The sequence below is a fragment of the Panthera pardus genome, unplaced genomic scaffold, assembly GCF_024362965.1.
Source record: "Panthera pardus isolate Hobbes unplaced genomic scaffold, ASM2436296v1 HiC_scaffold_26, whole genome shotgun sequence".
In the NCBI taxonomy this organism is placed as follows: domain Eukaryota; kingdom Metazoa; phylum Chordata; class Mammalia; order Carnivora; family Felidae; genus Panthera; species Panthera pardus.
Genome location: NW_026526832.1, coordinates 5,287,760 through 5,304,263, shown reverse-complemented (window position 1 = coordinate 5,304,263; position 16,504 = coordinate 5,287,760). Strand labels below are relative to the sequence as shown.

General features: G+C 47.0%; 1 protein-coding gene across 2 annotated transcripts in view; it reads left to right on the top strand.

Moving 5' to 3' along the window:
- Window positions 1–16,504, top strand: part of LOC109264864 (two pore calcium channel protein 1-like) — a 43,870-nt gene that overhangs the window by 4,459 nt on the left and 22,907 nt on the right. For both annotated transcript variants that reach the window (XM_053890954.1, XM_053890953.1), the window contains exons 2-8: window positions 5,059–5,150; window positions 5,907–6,021; window positions 8,808–8,936; window positions 13,039–13,155; window positions 13,256–13,374; window positions 13,601–13,702; window positions 15,126–15,252. In XM_053890954.1, the coding sequence (XP_053746929.1) occupies window positions 5,059–5,150; window positions 5,907–6,021; window positions 8,808–8,936; window positions 13,039–13,155; window positions 13,256–13,374; window positions 13,601–13,702; window positions 15,126–15,252 (801 nt within the window). The remainder of the gene's footprint in view (window positions 1–5,058; window positions 5,151–5,906; window positions 6,022–8,807; window positions 8,937–13,038; window positions 13,156–13,255; window positions 13,375–13,600; window positions 13,703–15,125; window positions 15,253–16,504) is intronic.

The window sequence follows — 16,504 nt, the reverse complement described above, 5'->3', positions numbered from 1 at the left end:
ATGATGATTCCCTCCCCCACCTCCCACCCTGCCCTGTGCATTTTCTTCCCTCTCTCCCTAAGTGATTCTAGGTTATTCACCTTTCCTCAGAATGCAGGTTTACAGGGTTGAGAGGGCCAGAGGAGAAAACACAAACATCTTAAACGCATTTTTAAATCTCGGGGACAGGAAAGGAAATGTCACAGCTTCGAGAAGAGGAGAAAAAGAAAGTCAAGAGAAGTCAGTTATTGCCATAGCACCATGAAGATGCAAAACATACAAGAAGCAGTAGTAAAATGGCCACGTTTAGACCAGTGATTTTCCATCCTGACTGCATATTGGAACCCCCAGGGAACTTTACAAATTCAGCCTGGGTCTCACCTCCTTGAGATTCTGATGTGGTTGGTCTGGGCAACGAGAGCTTTACAAGCAAAGCTCTGAAGGCGGTGGTCTGAGCGGTGGGAGCTCTAGAACTGCTCCCCTGGCAGCCACTGGTGCCTTCCCTAGGTGGGGGCTGCTGCTTTGAGGTGCAAAACCATCTATTAGCTGCATGGGGGGGGAGGCATTGCGATTTGGTCTTTGCTGTTTTCATGGTAGATATGGGCAGTGGTTCCCATGTAAACTTGAAGTATGCAGTTTTGAAACAGCATGTCTGACACAAGCCCGTTCTTGGGTTGGATGAAAATGATTTGTTTTATGGAAAGATACCAATGACCTTAATACCAGTAAGAATGCCCATTATAGTAAGGTTGCCTGTTAAGAGCACTTCTTCCCAAGGAAAAATGGGAAGGACCCTTAGAAGGTGCACGCAAACAGGATGGAGAGAGGGAAGATAGGTAGGAGCAGAAGACAGAGCAGATGAGGTTTTGAAAAGAGACATGTCGGAAATGCAATAGGTAAGGATGGGAAAACTCTGAAACAATATAAAGGTAAATTTGCTGTTGTGAAAGTGTCAGCATATTTAAACATAACAGGTATGAATTCAGATGGCAAGGGGGGAGTTGAAAGAGGTGCCACGGTGCTTATATCATTCATTCAGTATGGGGAGCCTGGGTGATGACTGATGGAGGTGACCCCCAGGGCCCAGCTGGGTGAGGAGGGATTGCTGGTGAGCATTTTTTTTTTTTTCTGTTTTCTACCTGGAGGCCATGTGGATGATGCATCTCAAATCCACAATTGTCAAACTCCTTTTGTGCGGACAAACTGTTTCACTGGGACTGAAAGAATGTTAGTAGTATCATTTTTTTTTTCAGTAATTGTTTTTTTTGAGATAGAGAGAGAGAGTGCGAGTGGGGGAGGAGCAGAGAGATGGAGACACAGACTCCGAAGCAGGTTCCAGGCTCTGAGCTGTCAGCACAGAGCCTGATGTGGGGCTCGAACTCACGAACTGTGAGATCATGACCTGAGTGGAAGTCAGATGCTTAACCGACTGAGCCACCCAGGCGCCCCCCAAGATATTTTTTAATGTTTACTTATTTTTGAGAGAGAGGGAGAGAGAGAGAGACAGAGAGACAGAGCACAAGCGGGAGAGGGGCAGAGAGAGAGAGAGGGAGATACAGAATCTGAAGCAGGTTCCAGGCTCTGAGCTGTCAGCACAGGGGTTTGAACCCATTCATGGGGTTTGAACCCACGAATCATGAGATCATGACCTGAGCTGAAGTTGGACGTTTAACTAACTGAGCCACCCAGGTGCCCCAGTAGCATCATCTTTTTAAATTGGGAACAATTAAATTGGCTTTAAGAGATTTTGCTTTAAATATATCTATGTCTATGTCTATATCTGTATCTATAAACATGGGGCTTGATCTCATGACCTGGGCTGGAATTAAGAGTTGGACACTTAACTGACTGAACTGCCCAAGTGCCCCTAAATATGTTTTTTACACTTGATCTTAGCCAAAAGGCCGAGAAGTGATCCTAAATATATATATATTTAAAAAAAAAAATTTTTTTTTAACGTTTATTCATTTTTGAGACAGAGAGAGACAGAGCATGAATGGGGGAAGGTCAGAGAGAGAGGGAGACACAGAATCCGAAACAGGCTCCAGGCTCTGAGCTGTCAGCACAGAGCCCGATGCGGGGCTCGAACTCACGAGCCGTGAGATCATGACCTGAGCCAAAGTCAGACGCTCAACTGACTGAGCCACCCAGGCACCCCCTAAATATATTTTTTAAATGAAGGCCTTAATATCTTAATTCTTTGCTGTCCCAGTATGATTGATACGAGGCTTAATGAAACTTTCTTAAAATCTCGGGGACAGAGATTTTATATCTAAAATAGATTTCTGAGCATATCCTGGGGGGACTCTAGTGTTCCTCAGTGTTCATGATGTTCAATGGAAAAATAATTGGCATTAAGAGATTGTCTACTAAAATGTTTTTAATATGTAAAAGAAAAACGTGTGTTAAGTGTTTAACACATTTGTATGGTACTTTTTAGTGTTTAATAACCTGCTTTTAAAAATTTGCTGCACCAGCCCTGAGAATGCACATGACTCAGGAGGTGATGGGTTCTTACAGTGGTTAATTCATCTTTGAGACTTTTGTTCCACATCTATTTTTAATCAAAACATTTATCTTTGTTTTGGGGCAATTTTTAACCACTTTAGTGAGCCATGATCTATATACATTAAACTACACTTACTTGAAGAGTGTAGTTTGATGAGTCTTGGTGAGCCTTGATATCACAAGGAAAACACTTGTGATAGTAATACCACATTCAAGGTAATGATTGCATCACCCTTACGGATTTCCTCATGCCTATTTGCAACCCACCCCTCTCTCCATCCCCTCCTCCCCCTGTCCCCAGGCAACTGATCTGGTTTCTGCCACCATAGATTCATTTGCATATTCTAGAGTTTTATATACTCGTGTAGTAGGTGTTCCTTTGGGAGATAGGAGTTAACTTCTTTCACAGAAAACTTATTTTCAGATCCATCCATTATGTTGTGTTTATCAGGAATTCATTCCTTTTTATTGCTGAGTAGTCTTCCATGGCATACATATATCACATTTTGTTTACCCATACATGTATCTGTGGACATTTTGGTTGTTTCTGGTTTTCGCCTCTCAAGTTTCTAGTTTTCAACTATTTCAAATATTTGAATACAGCTTCGGAATGGTGTTCTCACATAGCCACATTCTTGGGTTGGATGTAAAGTCTCTATGTAGACATATGCTTTCTTTCTCTTTGGTAAATGCTTAGGAACAGAGTGGCCCCAAAACTACCAAATTGTTTGCCAAAGTAAATGAACCGTTTTCCATTCCTACCAACACTGTGTGAGAGTTCTAGTTGCTTTACATCCATGTGAGCTCTTGGTAGAGTCAGTCTTCAGTTTTAGACATTGTTTAGTCTTAGTGGATATGTAGTGGTAGTTCATTGTGGCTTAAATGTGTATTTCCCTCATGACTAAAAATGTTGAGCATCTTTTTATGTGCTTATTTGCCATGCATATATATATATATATCTTCTTTGGTGAAATGTCTCTTAAAAGACCTATCTTAGTAACTAATGTTTGTGTTTTTTAATGCAATATGACTTACTTTTTTAAGTGTTGCAATATGAAATAAGTTTAGGAAATGCAGTCCTACAGTGTGTACAAATATATACTTTTGTCCAAAGTTTGGAATCTTTTGACCTCTCTGAATACTAGATGCATTTGCAAAATTGGCTTGCTTTACCAATGGTAGATCTCCATTCCAGTCCATACAGGACGATGTCCTGTGTTTTGAGGAGGTAACTCTGGTAATCGAATGGATAATCGGGGTTTTTTCCTCCTAGAGGACAAAGGAAGGTCTAAATAGCTAGTCTGTTTGTATGTGTTCTTTATCTCATTTATACAGAATCAGAAATGTGAATCATCACCCATGGGGCTCAGCTGTACTGGTCATGAGGAGATGTAAAGTCAAATCTCAAGATGCCCCTCTGGCTGGTTGGATATTATCAATCATTTTAAATTATAAGAATGTTGGCGAGAAGCAGGAAACATGGTGCTCATGTACTATTTAGAGTCATATCAAAGGTGTAACTTTGGGGGAAACAATTTGGTGGTATCTATCAAAATAAAAAAATGCAAAGACCTTTCATCCACAAGTTCAGCTGTGTCCTACAAGCACACTCATATGGCACAAAGATATGCATGTGTGTCTGTGTGTAATACATATTTTAAAAAATCCAATGTAATTGTGTTTGAAATAGAGAGTAAAGGGAGACACTACTTAAAGGAAGAGGCATTTGTTGAAAAGAACAGGGTAGGTGTGTATATATTGTCATGAAAAAAAAATGTCCAGAATATATGGAGTGAGAAAAATAAGCTTTGGACCATATGAAAATAATTTTATTATTATTATTTTTTTTTTTAATTTTTTTTTCAACGTTTTTTATTTATTTTTGGGACAGACAGAGAGAGACAGAGCATGAACGGGGGAGGGGCAGAGAGAGAGGGAGACACAGAATCGGAAACAGGCTCCAGGCTCCGAGCCATCAGCCCAGAGCCTGACGCGGGGCTCGAACTCACGGACCGCGAGATCGTGACCTGGCTGAAGTCGGACGCCTAACCGACTGTGCCACCCAGGCGCCCCTTATTATTTTTAAATTATGTGTATATGTAGAGCGGGGCTCATACCTTGAGAAGGAGTTAGCTTCAAAAGTCATCAAAAAAGGCAATAATTTATTTATTTACTACCCTTGAAAAACACTCTAACCACTCATCAAGTACCCTAAATATAGTTTTGTGTTTATCTGTTTGTGTGTATATAGCCCTATATATGTTTGTATAAATGTACCATTTAAGTACGTTTATACGTACTACTCAGTGCTTTCTCGTTTCTTACTCTGAGAGCACACATTACAGGGCACACAGTTGGAATTCAGGAAGGTTAAGCGTGCCTGTGTCTCAGCCCCACCTCAGGTCCCAATGCCCAGGAAAGCACATACAGTACTCCGAAGGTTGATTACCTCTGGCGAGAGTGAGGTGGTGCGGGGAGAGAGGGAGGAGGGTTTCCTTTTGTTCATATACATGAAAAAGAGAAGTGCCCTTTCCTCTTCTGATAGTTGTTCTCTCCTTACTTTCTCCCAAGGAGGACCAGAACCTTCTCCTGGCAGCTGCCTATGTTTCTGATGCCCAGTACAACAGAAATGTTCCATTTGAAACGTCTCCTCGGGCCATCAGGTAAATAAAGTATTAAACTGTCTCCTAGAGCAACCTGTCCTTTAGTACTTACCAGTCTTGAAGTTGAACCCAAACTGAAGACATTGTCTCCACAAACATTTTGAGAAGTCTCTAGGATAAGGCATGGAGATTTGGATAAAATCCTAACATCCAATGCTTTTTTTTTTTTTTTTTTTAAGTTATAAGAGCATGGTGTCTCACACATAGGGAAGCACTCAATAAATACATTAAGGACAGATAAATGAGTACATGACTAACATATAGAGCAGGAGATAGGGCATCTGAAGTGAATCACATCATCCTTTCCTCGTAGACAAGGTTGTCCTCTTAGAGCCACTTAGGCGAAAAGACTTGTTCTTTTTCTTTCTGGTGCCTTCTGATGCATTCCATATATTTGTTCTTTTCGTAAGAATCATGCCTTTTCTCTCCCACCCCCTGACCGGTCACTGGTCAAAGTCCTCTGAAAGTATTCTTTTTATTACGGTCACAACCACTATGCCGGAGGTACTGATCATAGCTTGAGACGGTTAAGAGACTGTGGTTTGAGAAGCGATACTATTGTTGCCTTTTTTTTTCTGTTAGTGTTTTGTAATGTGCGCTCAATTCAGTGCTGTCCCTTGCTCCCTAAGATTTAAAGGAAATGTGGCCAGAGCCCTGTTTTGTATTTTGCCCACCATTAGTCTTTTAGTGGGAAGTGTGAGTTTTGTGTAACTCCTGCTCCTTGTATATAAACACCTTTATTCTTTTCATCTTCAGACTTTACTATTTTTATAACCACTGGACAATGCAAGTAGCCATCTACTTCTTTATTTGCGTCGACCTCTCTCTCGCCCTGTTTGAAGAACCGGCACTGTTTCCCCTGCCTTTCTTGGTAAGGATTAAAAACAAAATGGCTAACCAGACTTTGTCATTGATGAGTTGGGCCCCATGCCTTCTTCCTTTTTTTTTTTTTTTCCAAATTTCAATAAATACGAGTGTGGTTTTCTTTTATTATTATTTTTAAATGTTTGTTTATTTTGAGAGAGAGAGAGAAAGAGAGAGAGGGTGCTTGTCCGCACCTGTGTGTGCACAGGGGAGGGGCCAAGAGAGGGAGACAGAGAATCCCAAGCGGGCTCCTTACTGTCAGTGCAGAGCCTGACTCTGGGCTCAAACTCAAACTCATGAACTGTGGGATCATGACTGGGGCCAAAATCAAGAGTGGGATGTTTGCCTGACCGAGCCACACAGGTGCCTTGGATGAGGTTTTATTTTCATTGCTGGGGTTTTTTGGAAGAACTCTGCTTACTCGCTGAGCTGATGCTTCCGTCTCAATTATAAGGCATTTTATTTATTTATTTATTTATTTATTTATTTATTTATTTATTTTTAACGTTTATTTATTTTTGAGACAGAGAGAGACAGAACATGAACGGGGGAGGGCCAGAGAGAGAGAGGGAGACACAGAATCTGAAACAGGCTCCAGGCTCTGAGCTGTCAGCACAGAGCCCGGCGCGGGGCTTGAACTCACGAACCGCAAGATCATGACCTGAGCCGAAGTCGGACGCTTAACCGACTGATCCACCCAGGCGCCCCTATAAGGCATTTTAGGAGTAGAGGTTTTTGTCTTCCGTGTCCGCAGGGATGAATTGGGTAGACAAGTGATATTTTCAGAGCGTATCCATGAAAGGGCGAGTAGACAATGTCATAATTTAGTGTGATACACAACTTGTTGTACTTGCCACGTTTCCAGCTTTTTTTTTGTAGTCCTAAATCACTATTTATTGGCACTTAGCAGCTGATCACGTACGGTTTTGAGTAGTCGCATCAAATTCACCAGCTACTCTGGCTCGGTCCAAGTATGTAATTGATGATCCACTCATGTTAATTTCCCGACTTGATGCTGCCCCTGCAGTTGTCTCAGAGACAGGGTGACTGGCAAGGCCCAGAATATCTACGGTCTGGTCCTTCAACAGATAAAGTTCACTGACCCCTATCTTTATTACCTCCCCTGATTCTGTGGGTAAGTGGGCCCAGGCCGGAAAGATTTCCTGCTCCTGTGTCGTTAGCTGGGGTAACAATATCTGGAAGCTCCGTGGATCTCTGGAGGCTGGCAGGTGCTGCTGGCCGCGAGCTGGGAGCTTGCCTGGCTGGAGCCGTGGACCAAGTGCCCTGCTGTGTTACGCAGCTGCTGCAGGTGGTGTAGGTTTCTCCCAGTGGGGGAGGAGCAGGGCCAAGCAGGAGCATCCGAGTGTACAAGCCTCCACTTCCGTCAGCTTGTTGATGTCCTCTCGGCCAAAGCCCCTGAGATGCCGGAGCCCCGAGTCAACATGGGAGGACGCTGCACACGGGGCTGAAAACTGGGAGCGTGGTTCACCGGGGGCCACCAAAGTGATGGTGTAACACACTTCTCTATGATGAAGAGGCTACAATTAGTGAAGTCTCTGCATAGAAAACTTGTAGCCCAGTGACTATCAAAACAAACCCCAGAGTTGGGAGAAGCAGAGCTGTGCATTCAGAGACCCAGACGGTCAGTCCCTCCCTAGCACGGCCCACTCTGGACGCGATGAGACTTCCCTGGGGTTGTCTGCTCAGCCCCTTGCCTCTCTTCCCGAGTCCTCACCCTTCCGTTTGTTTTTGGTCACGTACAGCTTCAGGCTGGCTGAGTTCAGGGTGCTCCTTCAGCCGGTGTTTGGACCTCTGGTCTCTAGAATCGAATGTGTCATGGGGGGGCTTTGGCCCAGATGCAGCATTACCAAGCACATCTTATTTTGAGCAGAGGTGTCTTGGAATTGCCCCAGGCCCTGTTGCAAGCCTGGCCTTGACAGGGAGTCTCTAGAGTCCTTCGAGGATGAATAGGCTGAGGGCTAGACGGTGCGGAAGCGGCTGTAGCCCATGTCCACGCCCAGGACCCATGAAGGCTGGGGTGGGGAGGGGAAGACTGTGTCAAGTGCTGCTTTCAGGGCCCAGTCTCCCCATCTCTTCATACTGTGCCACCCTCCTCACCCCCTGATGAAGGCAAGTGTCCTTGTTGGGGAGGAGTTACTGCCTCAGGGAATCACAGGAAAGCCCGGGCTGCGATCACAGGCTGCCAGTCTAGCTGCCTGTAGGGATTTTGGAGCTGGTGTCCTGTAACCTACAGAGGAGACGGTCAGGACTTGGCACTGGGTCTCAGTGGCCTCCCTTCTTTCCTCTAAACCAGCCACACACGGGCGGAGGATGGCAGTGGCACTGATGGCTAAGGAATGACCCACATCTCAAAACACGTCTTTGGGAGGTTACTCTCCTGTTAGAGAAACTGAACTTCTAGATGCCTTTTCTAAATATGAACTTGAAATTGGAGAGCACAGAAGATGCCTGTGTCTGCCGTCCCAGACCTCCCGTCTTCTGGGGAAATGCCTTCTGGGTGCTCTGCCTGCTGATCCAGCCCCTCCCAGGAAGCCCTCCCTGCCTGTTGGGTCATGGGATTCGTGACTCAAGGGCAGGTTTCCTCTTAAGAGGAAGAAACCATTCCAACTAGCACAGAATTTGACTGCAATTTGCCGCAGTCAAAAGGGACAGTGCTAATTCTTGGAGGGGGCATCAAGGTGGCTTGGGGGGGGCTGGGAGGGTTGCGAGAGAGCTAAAGCTGAACCTCCAAGAGGCGGGGCGCTGTGTTTAGTCTCTGTTTTCTGCGTGCAGGCTACCTCGTTAGCAGAAGTACTCTGTCTGACTGCATTCTTTGGGAGACTTGTACATTTTGCAAAAGTCACTCCTCAAATGGTTTTCTGGAAGGATATGAAAAACATCTGCATCATGGTAACCATCGTGGTGAGTGCTCATTATAGTACCCTGAAGATTTTGTGGTCAAAGGCAGAAACTATGAAGACAAAAGCCTGAATAGATTTGATCTGGTTAAATCAACAATGACAGACGTCGGCACAGCAAACACCATTAGCACAAATGCAAGCGGACCCCAAATGAAGAACAAACAGGGCAACGTATGACAGTGCGAGTGCTGTGTTTTAACATAGCAAGAGCACTTGTAAATTAAAAGGGGGAAAAAAAGAGGCCCCCAACAGGGCTGAAAATAGGTGAAGGCATCTCCTACAAGAAAAATATAAATAATGGCAGATAATGAAACAATGTGCAGCTTCACTAATTCAGAAATATATATCAAAACAACAATAAAATACCATGTGTTTGCCTATAAAACAGCGTTAGCAAGATGGAGAGGAAACAGAACCCCTGATACCCTCCTGGAGGGACGAGTAAGCTGTCTTTCTCGAAGGCTGTTTGGCAGTTCTTTGAAAAGCCTTAAAGGTGCTTAACACTTGCACCCTGGAGTTCTATTCCTGGGACTTTATCGTTAGGAGAGAAGGATGTGTTCAAAGGTTTAGCTACAAGATTGGTCGGTGGCTGAACCGTTCCTGATACTGGAAAAACTGGTAACAACGTGATTTCCCGACAGTCGATATGTGTTAAATGAAACGTGGCACATCCACTCAGCCCTTTAAACTAGTGTGAAAGCGACAAATGTCTATTACCAAGGCGAGGTGCTTACCATTCATGAAGCCAAAAGAACCAGTTACCACAGAGCTGGATCACGGTTTTGTTGCAAAGAGAAAAAGGAAAGAATGGTACGCATTCACAGAGAGATCTGGGAGGATATATGCTAAGCAGTCAGGCCAAGAGGGGCAGGGTAAGGAATTCCGAAAGGCTGCTGTTAGGGGCAGAGAGGCCCCTTCAGTGATTAGCTAAGGGTACTTGATAATTAGCTTATTACCGACTGCAGCAGCCGGCTTGCCTGAACCCTCATTCTTTCCAGTTCACCCACGGCTCAGTCTGCACGCCCCTAAGCCGTCCATTCTCAGAGCCCTCACGAACACTCCTAGGTAGGGGTCCCCGTGCTGTAGCCGATACTGGTTTCCCCTCTGAGTTTCTTTTGCCTGTGGCCCGCTGCTCGCCAGCCGTTTCTACATCTGTGTGTCAACGCAAACACCGTGGGACGAAACCCACGCCCTTTCACCCCTCGCCTCCCCTGGCTGTTTGCTTGCCGGTGGTGCCTTACGTCCCAACACCCAGTCCCACGTCCTCCTAGTCCAGATTCTCCCCTCTCTCGCATCCGGCCTCCCCAGGACCCCTCAGGACGCCTCTTGCCCCGTTTCATTCTCCGCACGTGGACTATCGCAGTCGTCTCTGATGTGGCCACACGCTGTCTCTTTGTTGCACGCCATTCTGTTCCCACGTCGTGGCACAGGCCCTGGTCACCCCTTTCGGGAACTGTCGTGGTCACCTCCACCTTGGATGCCCGATACGTGCATTTTAGATGCTGCCGCGGGATTAATTCTCCGGAAGCACGTCTCAGATCACTTCGCTCCCTTGCTGGAAAACGTCTGTCAGCGCCCCAAGACTCTTCAGTGCCCCCCAGTCCTGCAAACGTGCTTCACTCTAGTTGGGACCTCTTCACTCTAGCTGGACCGACTTGCCTGCTGCCCCACGCACATACCACTCGCTCCTCCCCTGCCTGCGGCGGCTCTTTTGCCTGGAATGTCCACTGTCTTTCCTCACCTTGTTCTACATACTTAACTTGACTTCCCTTCACACATCTGCTGCACCCTCAGAATATGCAGACTACCTATCTGTACTTTTCTTATTTTTAGAAATATTTTCTGCTACTGAAAAGAAATATAGGCACACTGTGAGCGTCTAAATATAGGTACCTATGAGCACAGGCTTGGGTTCAGTCTGTGACACCATGCTGCCTGATGCAGGACGGCGGGGGGACGGGGTGGGAGGGGAAGGAGGAGGCTATTTCTGGAAGAAAGAAATCCAAACAATACAGACTGTATAAAACAGAGGAAGACACTCCTGCTAATCTCCTCCAAGGAGACTGTGTGTGTCTTCCACGACCCTGTCTGCGGCTTGGCCCCTTCCTAGGCCCCTTACTTGGCCCCTTACCTCTTCATCTCCTAAAACTCCTAGCACAGTGCCTCAATTACGTGGGCGCGCAGGCACTCATAAAATTTAAGTCCCATCACGGTGCTCCCCTGCTTCAAATCATCCAATGCTTTCCATCTCCCGTCCCAAAAAACCCCTTATTGTGGCGGAGGCTCTGTGCTCCCCCTTCATTACTGCCCCCCCCCCCCCATCCACCCTCCCTGTCTCCTGCTCTCTCCATGCATGCTGGCACTGCCTTAGGCCTCCCTTGCGCGCCCTTTGCCTCACCCGGGTTTTCTCCAGAGCGTGGACCACCACCTGTCGCAGAGCGTCTTTATCAGCAGCACCGTTCTTTCCTTCTGGAATGTGCGCTTTGTGAGGGCCGGCACCTTCCGCCTGGCTCTCGCTCTGTCTCCAGAGCTACAGTGACACCCTGCACTGAGGGGCGCTCTGTGACTGCGAGTATGGAGTGAATTGAATGAGGGCGTTCTCTTGCCTTGTCCGGGTCTTTCCTCCATCTGTCGCTGGGGCAATTCACTCCTTTGCCCTCGTCGCCCTTATTTGAAAGATTTCCGAGGCTCTCCAGGCCCTGGGAATAAGACTCACCTTTTCAGCCTGGTTCTCGAAGCCATTTGCCATTAGTCCTTGTCACTTCCTGCCACGTCTCCCCCCCCCACCCTCGGGACCCTTGGCTTCCCAGACATGCCAGGACAGCTCCTCCCTGAGAGTCCCTTTACTATGTCTTCCTGCTGTGGCCCTTGATTTTTCTGAGTTTTATTCTTTTAAAATGTTTATTTCTTTTGAGGGGAGGGTCAGACGGAGAGTAGAGAGAGAGAATCCCAAGCAGGCCATCAGCACAGAGCCCAACGCGGGACTCCATCTCGTGAACCATGAGGCCATGAACTGCACTGACATCAAGGGTCAGACTGAGCCACCCAGGCGCCCCCTGAGTTTTATTCTTTCAAGACTCTGTCATTGGGGCGCCCGGGTGGCTCAGTCAGTTAAGAGAGGCCGATTCTTGATTTTGGCTCAGGTCACGATCTCACAGTTTGTGAGTTCAAGCCCCACGTCAGGCTCCGGGCTGACGGTGTGGAGCCTGCTTGGGATTTTCTCTCTCTCCCTCCCTCTCTCTCTTTCTCTCAAAAATAACAATAAATAAACTTAAAAAACAACAACAACAACAACAACAAACCTCTATCTTTGCTTTAAGATTACATGAGGGAGTGCTTACCCAGGAAGCCTCCTCCAGCACCGTAACCTTTGGTGATCTGCCTGTCCCCACCCTCCCCTGGACAGCCACGATAGTTCCCTCCTGCCAGCACCCAGGGCACCAGCTTCCTTCCATGGCTGCATCCCATCTCCGCCCCTGTGTCGGATCTCACTGGGTCCTCTGTGGCTTGCTGAATTAACACTTTTGACGATGGAGGTTATTCTTTTTAACTTACATCTTCCTAAAAGTACACTGGGTTCTTCTTTTGCCCTGTTCTTAGGTGATCATGAACCTGACAATAAGGATCAGGATTTTCTTACCTCTGTCACCAGGCTAGACAATTTTATACGTCAAATTGAAGAGAAGTTAAAGCTAATTAGGATGTAGTGTGGAAGCATGTAACTGTGCAGGTAACCGCATGGGCTCTGACGTCAGACTGCGTGGGTTCCAGGGTTGGCTCTGCCCCCTACTAGCTGTGTGACCAGGGCCACATGCTCACCCTCTCTGTGCTCCCAGTGTCTCCATCCAGGAATAGTGCCCACCTTAGGGGTGTGGTGAGGATAACATAGAATAATTACGGAAGGTGCTTTTTGTGCTTCACGGCACATAATAAATGCACAAACAACAGCTACTTTTAATGTTACATCACACAACTAGAATTATCCTGTTTATGGAACTTGCTTTGTGACCCCTCTTCCTGGTCGGTGAGCATGCCTCCCCACCGTCACTCTCTCTGTCCTGGAGCAGTGTGACACTGACCTCTCTGTCCCATGTCTCTCACAGCTGACCTTGATTGATCTGATTATCTATGGGTCCCTGGAAGCTGTGAACGTCCACAGTGTTCGATGGTCAAGAGCCTTAAGACCAGTCTTCCTAATTAACTTCCCTGAAAGTCGTCAGGTAAGGAAGGATATACTTTAGGATATGCAAAGGCTTGACTTTTGTTTTTGCAGAAAATTAGCCGATTCTTGTAAACGAAATGAAAATTTTGTCACCACAGATCCGAAGAACTTTCAGAAGCATCCGGAACACTCTGCCCGATATTCTCTACGTCTTCCTCCTGTTTATGTTCAGTGTGCTGATATTCTCCCTTATGGCCTTGAAGCTTTTTGGGGATAGGTGAGCACGCTGCTCTGGAAGATTCTGCTTGTGAATCCCGCCCCGCCTCCCCCCCACCCCCACCCCCCTTCGGGTTCAGCCTGTTGGTGGCAGAATCTGTCACCGGGTGCCATCTTCCTCATTCAAACACTCCAGGAGTGCTTCTGGAAGGGGAAAAGTGTATCAGAAACCACAGCCTCACTTACGTGTGTGTGTTTTTCACTTTGTGTTCTTGGTTCCTCTTTAGGGGTCTTAAAACAGTGGAAGGATTGCCCTACTTCACAAATATCCTGGACATAGTGTTTGAGCTCTACGTGCTGGTCACTACTGCGAACAGCCCCGATGTCATGTACGTCCATCTTGGCTCATGTTCACGGATAGACACCTGTTACCAGGACAGAATTCGCTTTGTTAAAGGCAGCTGTCTCTGAACACCGGCAGGGCTGAGAGGGGACAAATAGTGATTTTCCGTTTATTCACGTTCGTGTAAAAATTTTTGAAGGGTGTAACATGTTTACGCTAACAATAGCCTACCCTGTCTATCTAAAACTAAGCTTAGATGATTTTTTTTTTTTTAAAAGCTGAAAGCAGCAGGAGATATCTCTTGAGATACAACTCTTAAATATTGGAGCCTACTTTCTATTCGGGATTTTTTTGCGTCTTGAATTTAAACAGCTAAGCCATCTTTCGAAAGGAATCGTGGCTCGTTCTCCCAATAAGATGCGCCTTTGTGGTTAGGTGAGACAGGAAACGAATGTAGAGGTTAGTAGTTGTTGCCTTCCCCTTTGCAATGCCAATTCTCTACACACGTGGACTTCACTTAGGAGGAAAACATCATGTATTTTCTTTCCTAACGTCCTTCATATTATGGATTAAGCTTGTTTGGGGAAGTAAAATTATTAAAGAGTGCCACACTGAGTAGATACCTCTTGGGGTCTAGGGCATGGACAGGGCTCAATGTGAGTGTCAATCCCAACCAGGCCATATTGCACTTCGGGGCAGGGCGGGTTTTCTGTCCTCTAGTTCTGTGTGGGATCATCATATCGACTTGCTCTGGCTTGTTGCTCACTCTTGGGCCTGGCTCGGGAAAAACATACACAAGGGAAAGTTGTGGCCCTCCTTGTGTGCCCTTGGATCTTTCTCCCAGACCCTGGCCATGCCAGTGCCTCCAACACCCCCTCCTGTATGAAATCCAATGTCCACTGAAGGTTGAGTGAGCACACACACCTGATTTATGCCTCTCACCCTGGTGCCATTATTAATGGTGCTCCTTTCTTTCTCATTGTCCCAGAGTGGCTAGAAAATTATCTGCCTCCCCTGCCCCGCCCCCCAACAAGGCAGTCTGGTGTCCCCGAAGAGCCTTGAGTATAAACCCAAGCCACGCTTCGATTTCCTTCTATAGTCCTGGGCAAGTCGGTCTCCTTTCTTAGGCTTCGACTGTGAAGCCACAGTGAGGCTCCCTCAGTGTGAAGGGAAGGGATGGGATCGGGAGATCGCCAAGGTCCTACTTGCTTTGAAAGCTGCTGCCTCAAAAAGGCACTGAGACATTCAGAAGGCAAGTTTAGAGCCAGCTGTTCCACGCTAGGGGCGGTGATGGCTTTGCGACCCCATCGCACGGGACCGCGCCATATGGGGGAAAGTCTGAGTGAGAGAAGCTTTTGCCGTGCCTCGTGCCCGTGGGTTGTCCATGTGGGATGGCAGCTGAGGTCAGCCTTTTATGCACTAAGGACCTAGGCTGTGAAAAACCGTGCAACATAATTCTGTCCTTCTAGGATGCCTGCCTATAACTTCAACTGGTGGTACTGTCTGTACTTTATAACCTACACCATCATCAATACCTACATCTTCATGTCCGTCTTTCTGGCCGTGGTCTACAACAATTATAGGAAGCACTTAAAGGTAAGGTGCATGAGCGGAAGGGGGGTGGGGGCGGGCGAGGATAGGCACGCGGGCTGGGTGCCGTGCCAGGGAGGCCGGCAAACGCATTGGTTCAATATCTGAAAGGGTGCTTTTTCTTTTCGCTTTGGCCAATCTGAAGACTTGTTTGGTGTCTTGCTCTATTCTGCTGGCTAAGATGCTTCTTTACCATTCTTTGCAATGGGTCTGACAGTGTTTCTGAATTTTATGTACAGTGGCAGGCTATTGCTGTACTCATTGCTTTTAAGGCATTCAATTGCTCATGGTTCCTGGAAAGGTTTTGTTAAGAATGGGAGTTCGGGATGTTCTCCAAGCTTCCACTCCTTTTTCCCTCTCCAGCAAGAGCAGAAACTTCTTAAAGCCAGCGGTTTCTGCCCCCGGTGCCTGCCTGTTAGATTTACGTCTGGAGAATTCCTGGAGGCGTTGGGTGGGCGGAGGCTTCTGAGTACTTGGGGGTGGAGGATGTTTTATTTACAGCCTGGAATCCACCAGGCTGCCTCAGCCACATCACCTGCCCGCCCTCCACTGCACATATCTTTGCTGGGTCGTTTTTTCTTGTTGTAAAACTAGTTGCACAGGGAAGCTTTTCACCAAAGGATGATTTTCCTGAAGGGAAGACATTGGCTTTTGGCTTCTGATCCTTTTGGTTCTGTTCTGAATTTTTCATTGCATAGGGAGGGTCCCACCGGGGAGCAAGGAGAAATTCAGGGAGAACTTGAATGTTTGCAACTATGGAGAAGCAGGTGGCGGGGCTGAGCCTGTTGGTGGCAAAATGGCCTTTGAAGGTGACTGGCTTGTCCACGTCCTGAGCAGTCTGTGTACTGCCGGGACTTGAGCTGCTCCTGCCCCAGAGGCCAGGCCTCCCAGAGACCCTCCTATCTCAACTTCCTCCCTCTGGGTGGAAGGAGGTTGTCCCAGAGAGTCTGGTATGCTTCTCCTCTTTTTTTGCTGCTGGGCAGAACTGTTGCTGTACCTCCCCCAGCCCCAAGGAGGTGTTTCTTTGGGTAATCTTCTGCAACAGGGATCAGTCAGCAAACGTCTTAAATGTGCTTTAGGTGCCCAGCACCGCACAAAATTCTGAGGAGCCAAAAATGATTAAGACACAGCCCACACCCCTCTGGGGCGCCTGGGTGACTCAGTCGGTTAAACGTCGGACTTCGGCTCAGGTCATGATCTCATGGCTCGTGAGTTCGAGCCCCGCATCAGGCTCTATGCTGACAGCTCAGAGCCTAGA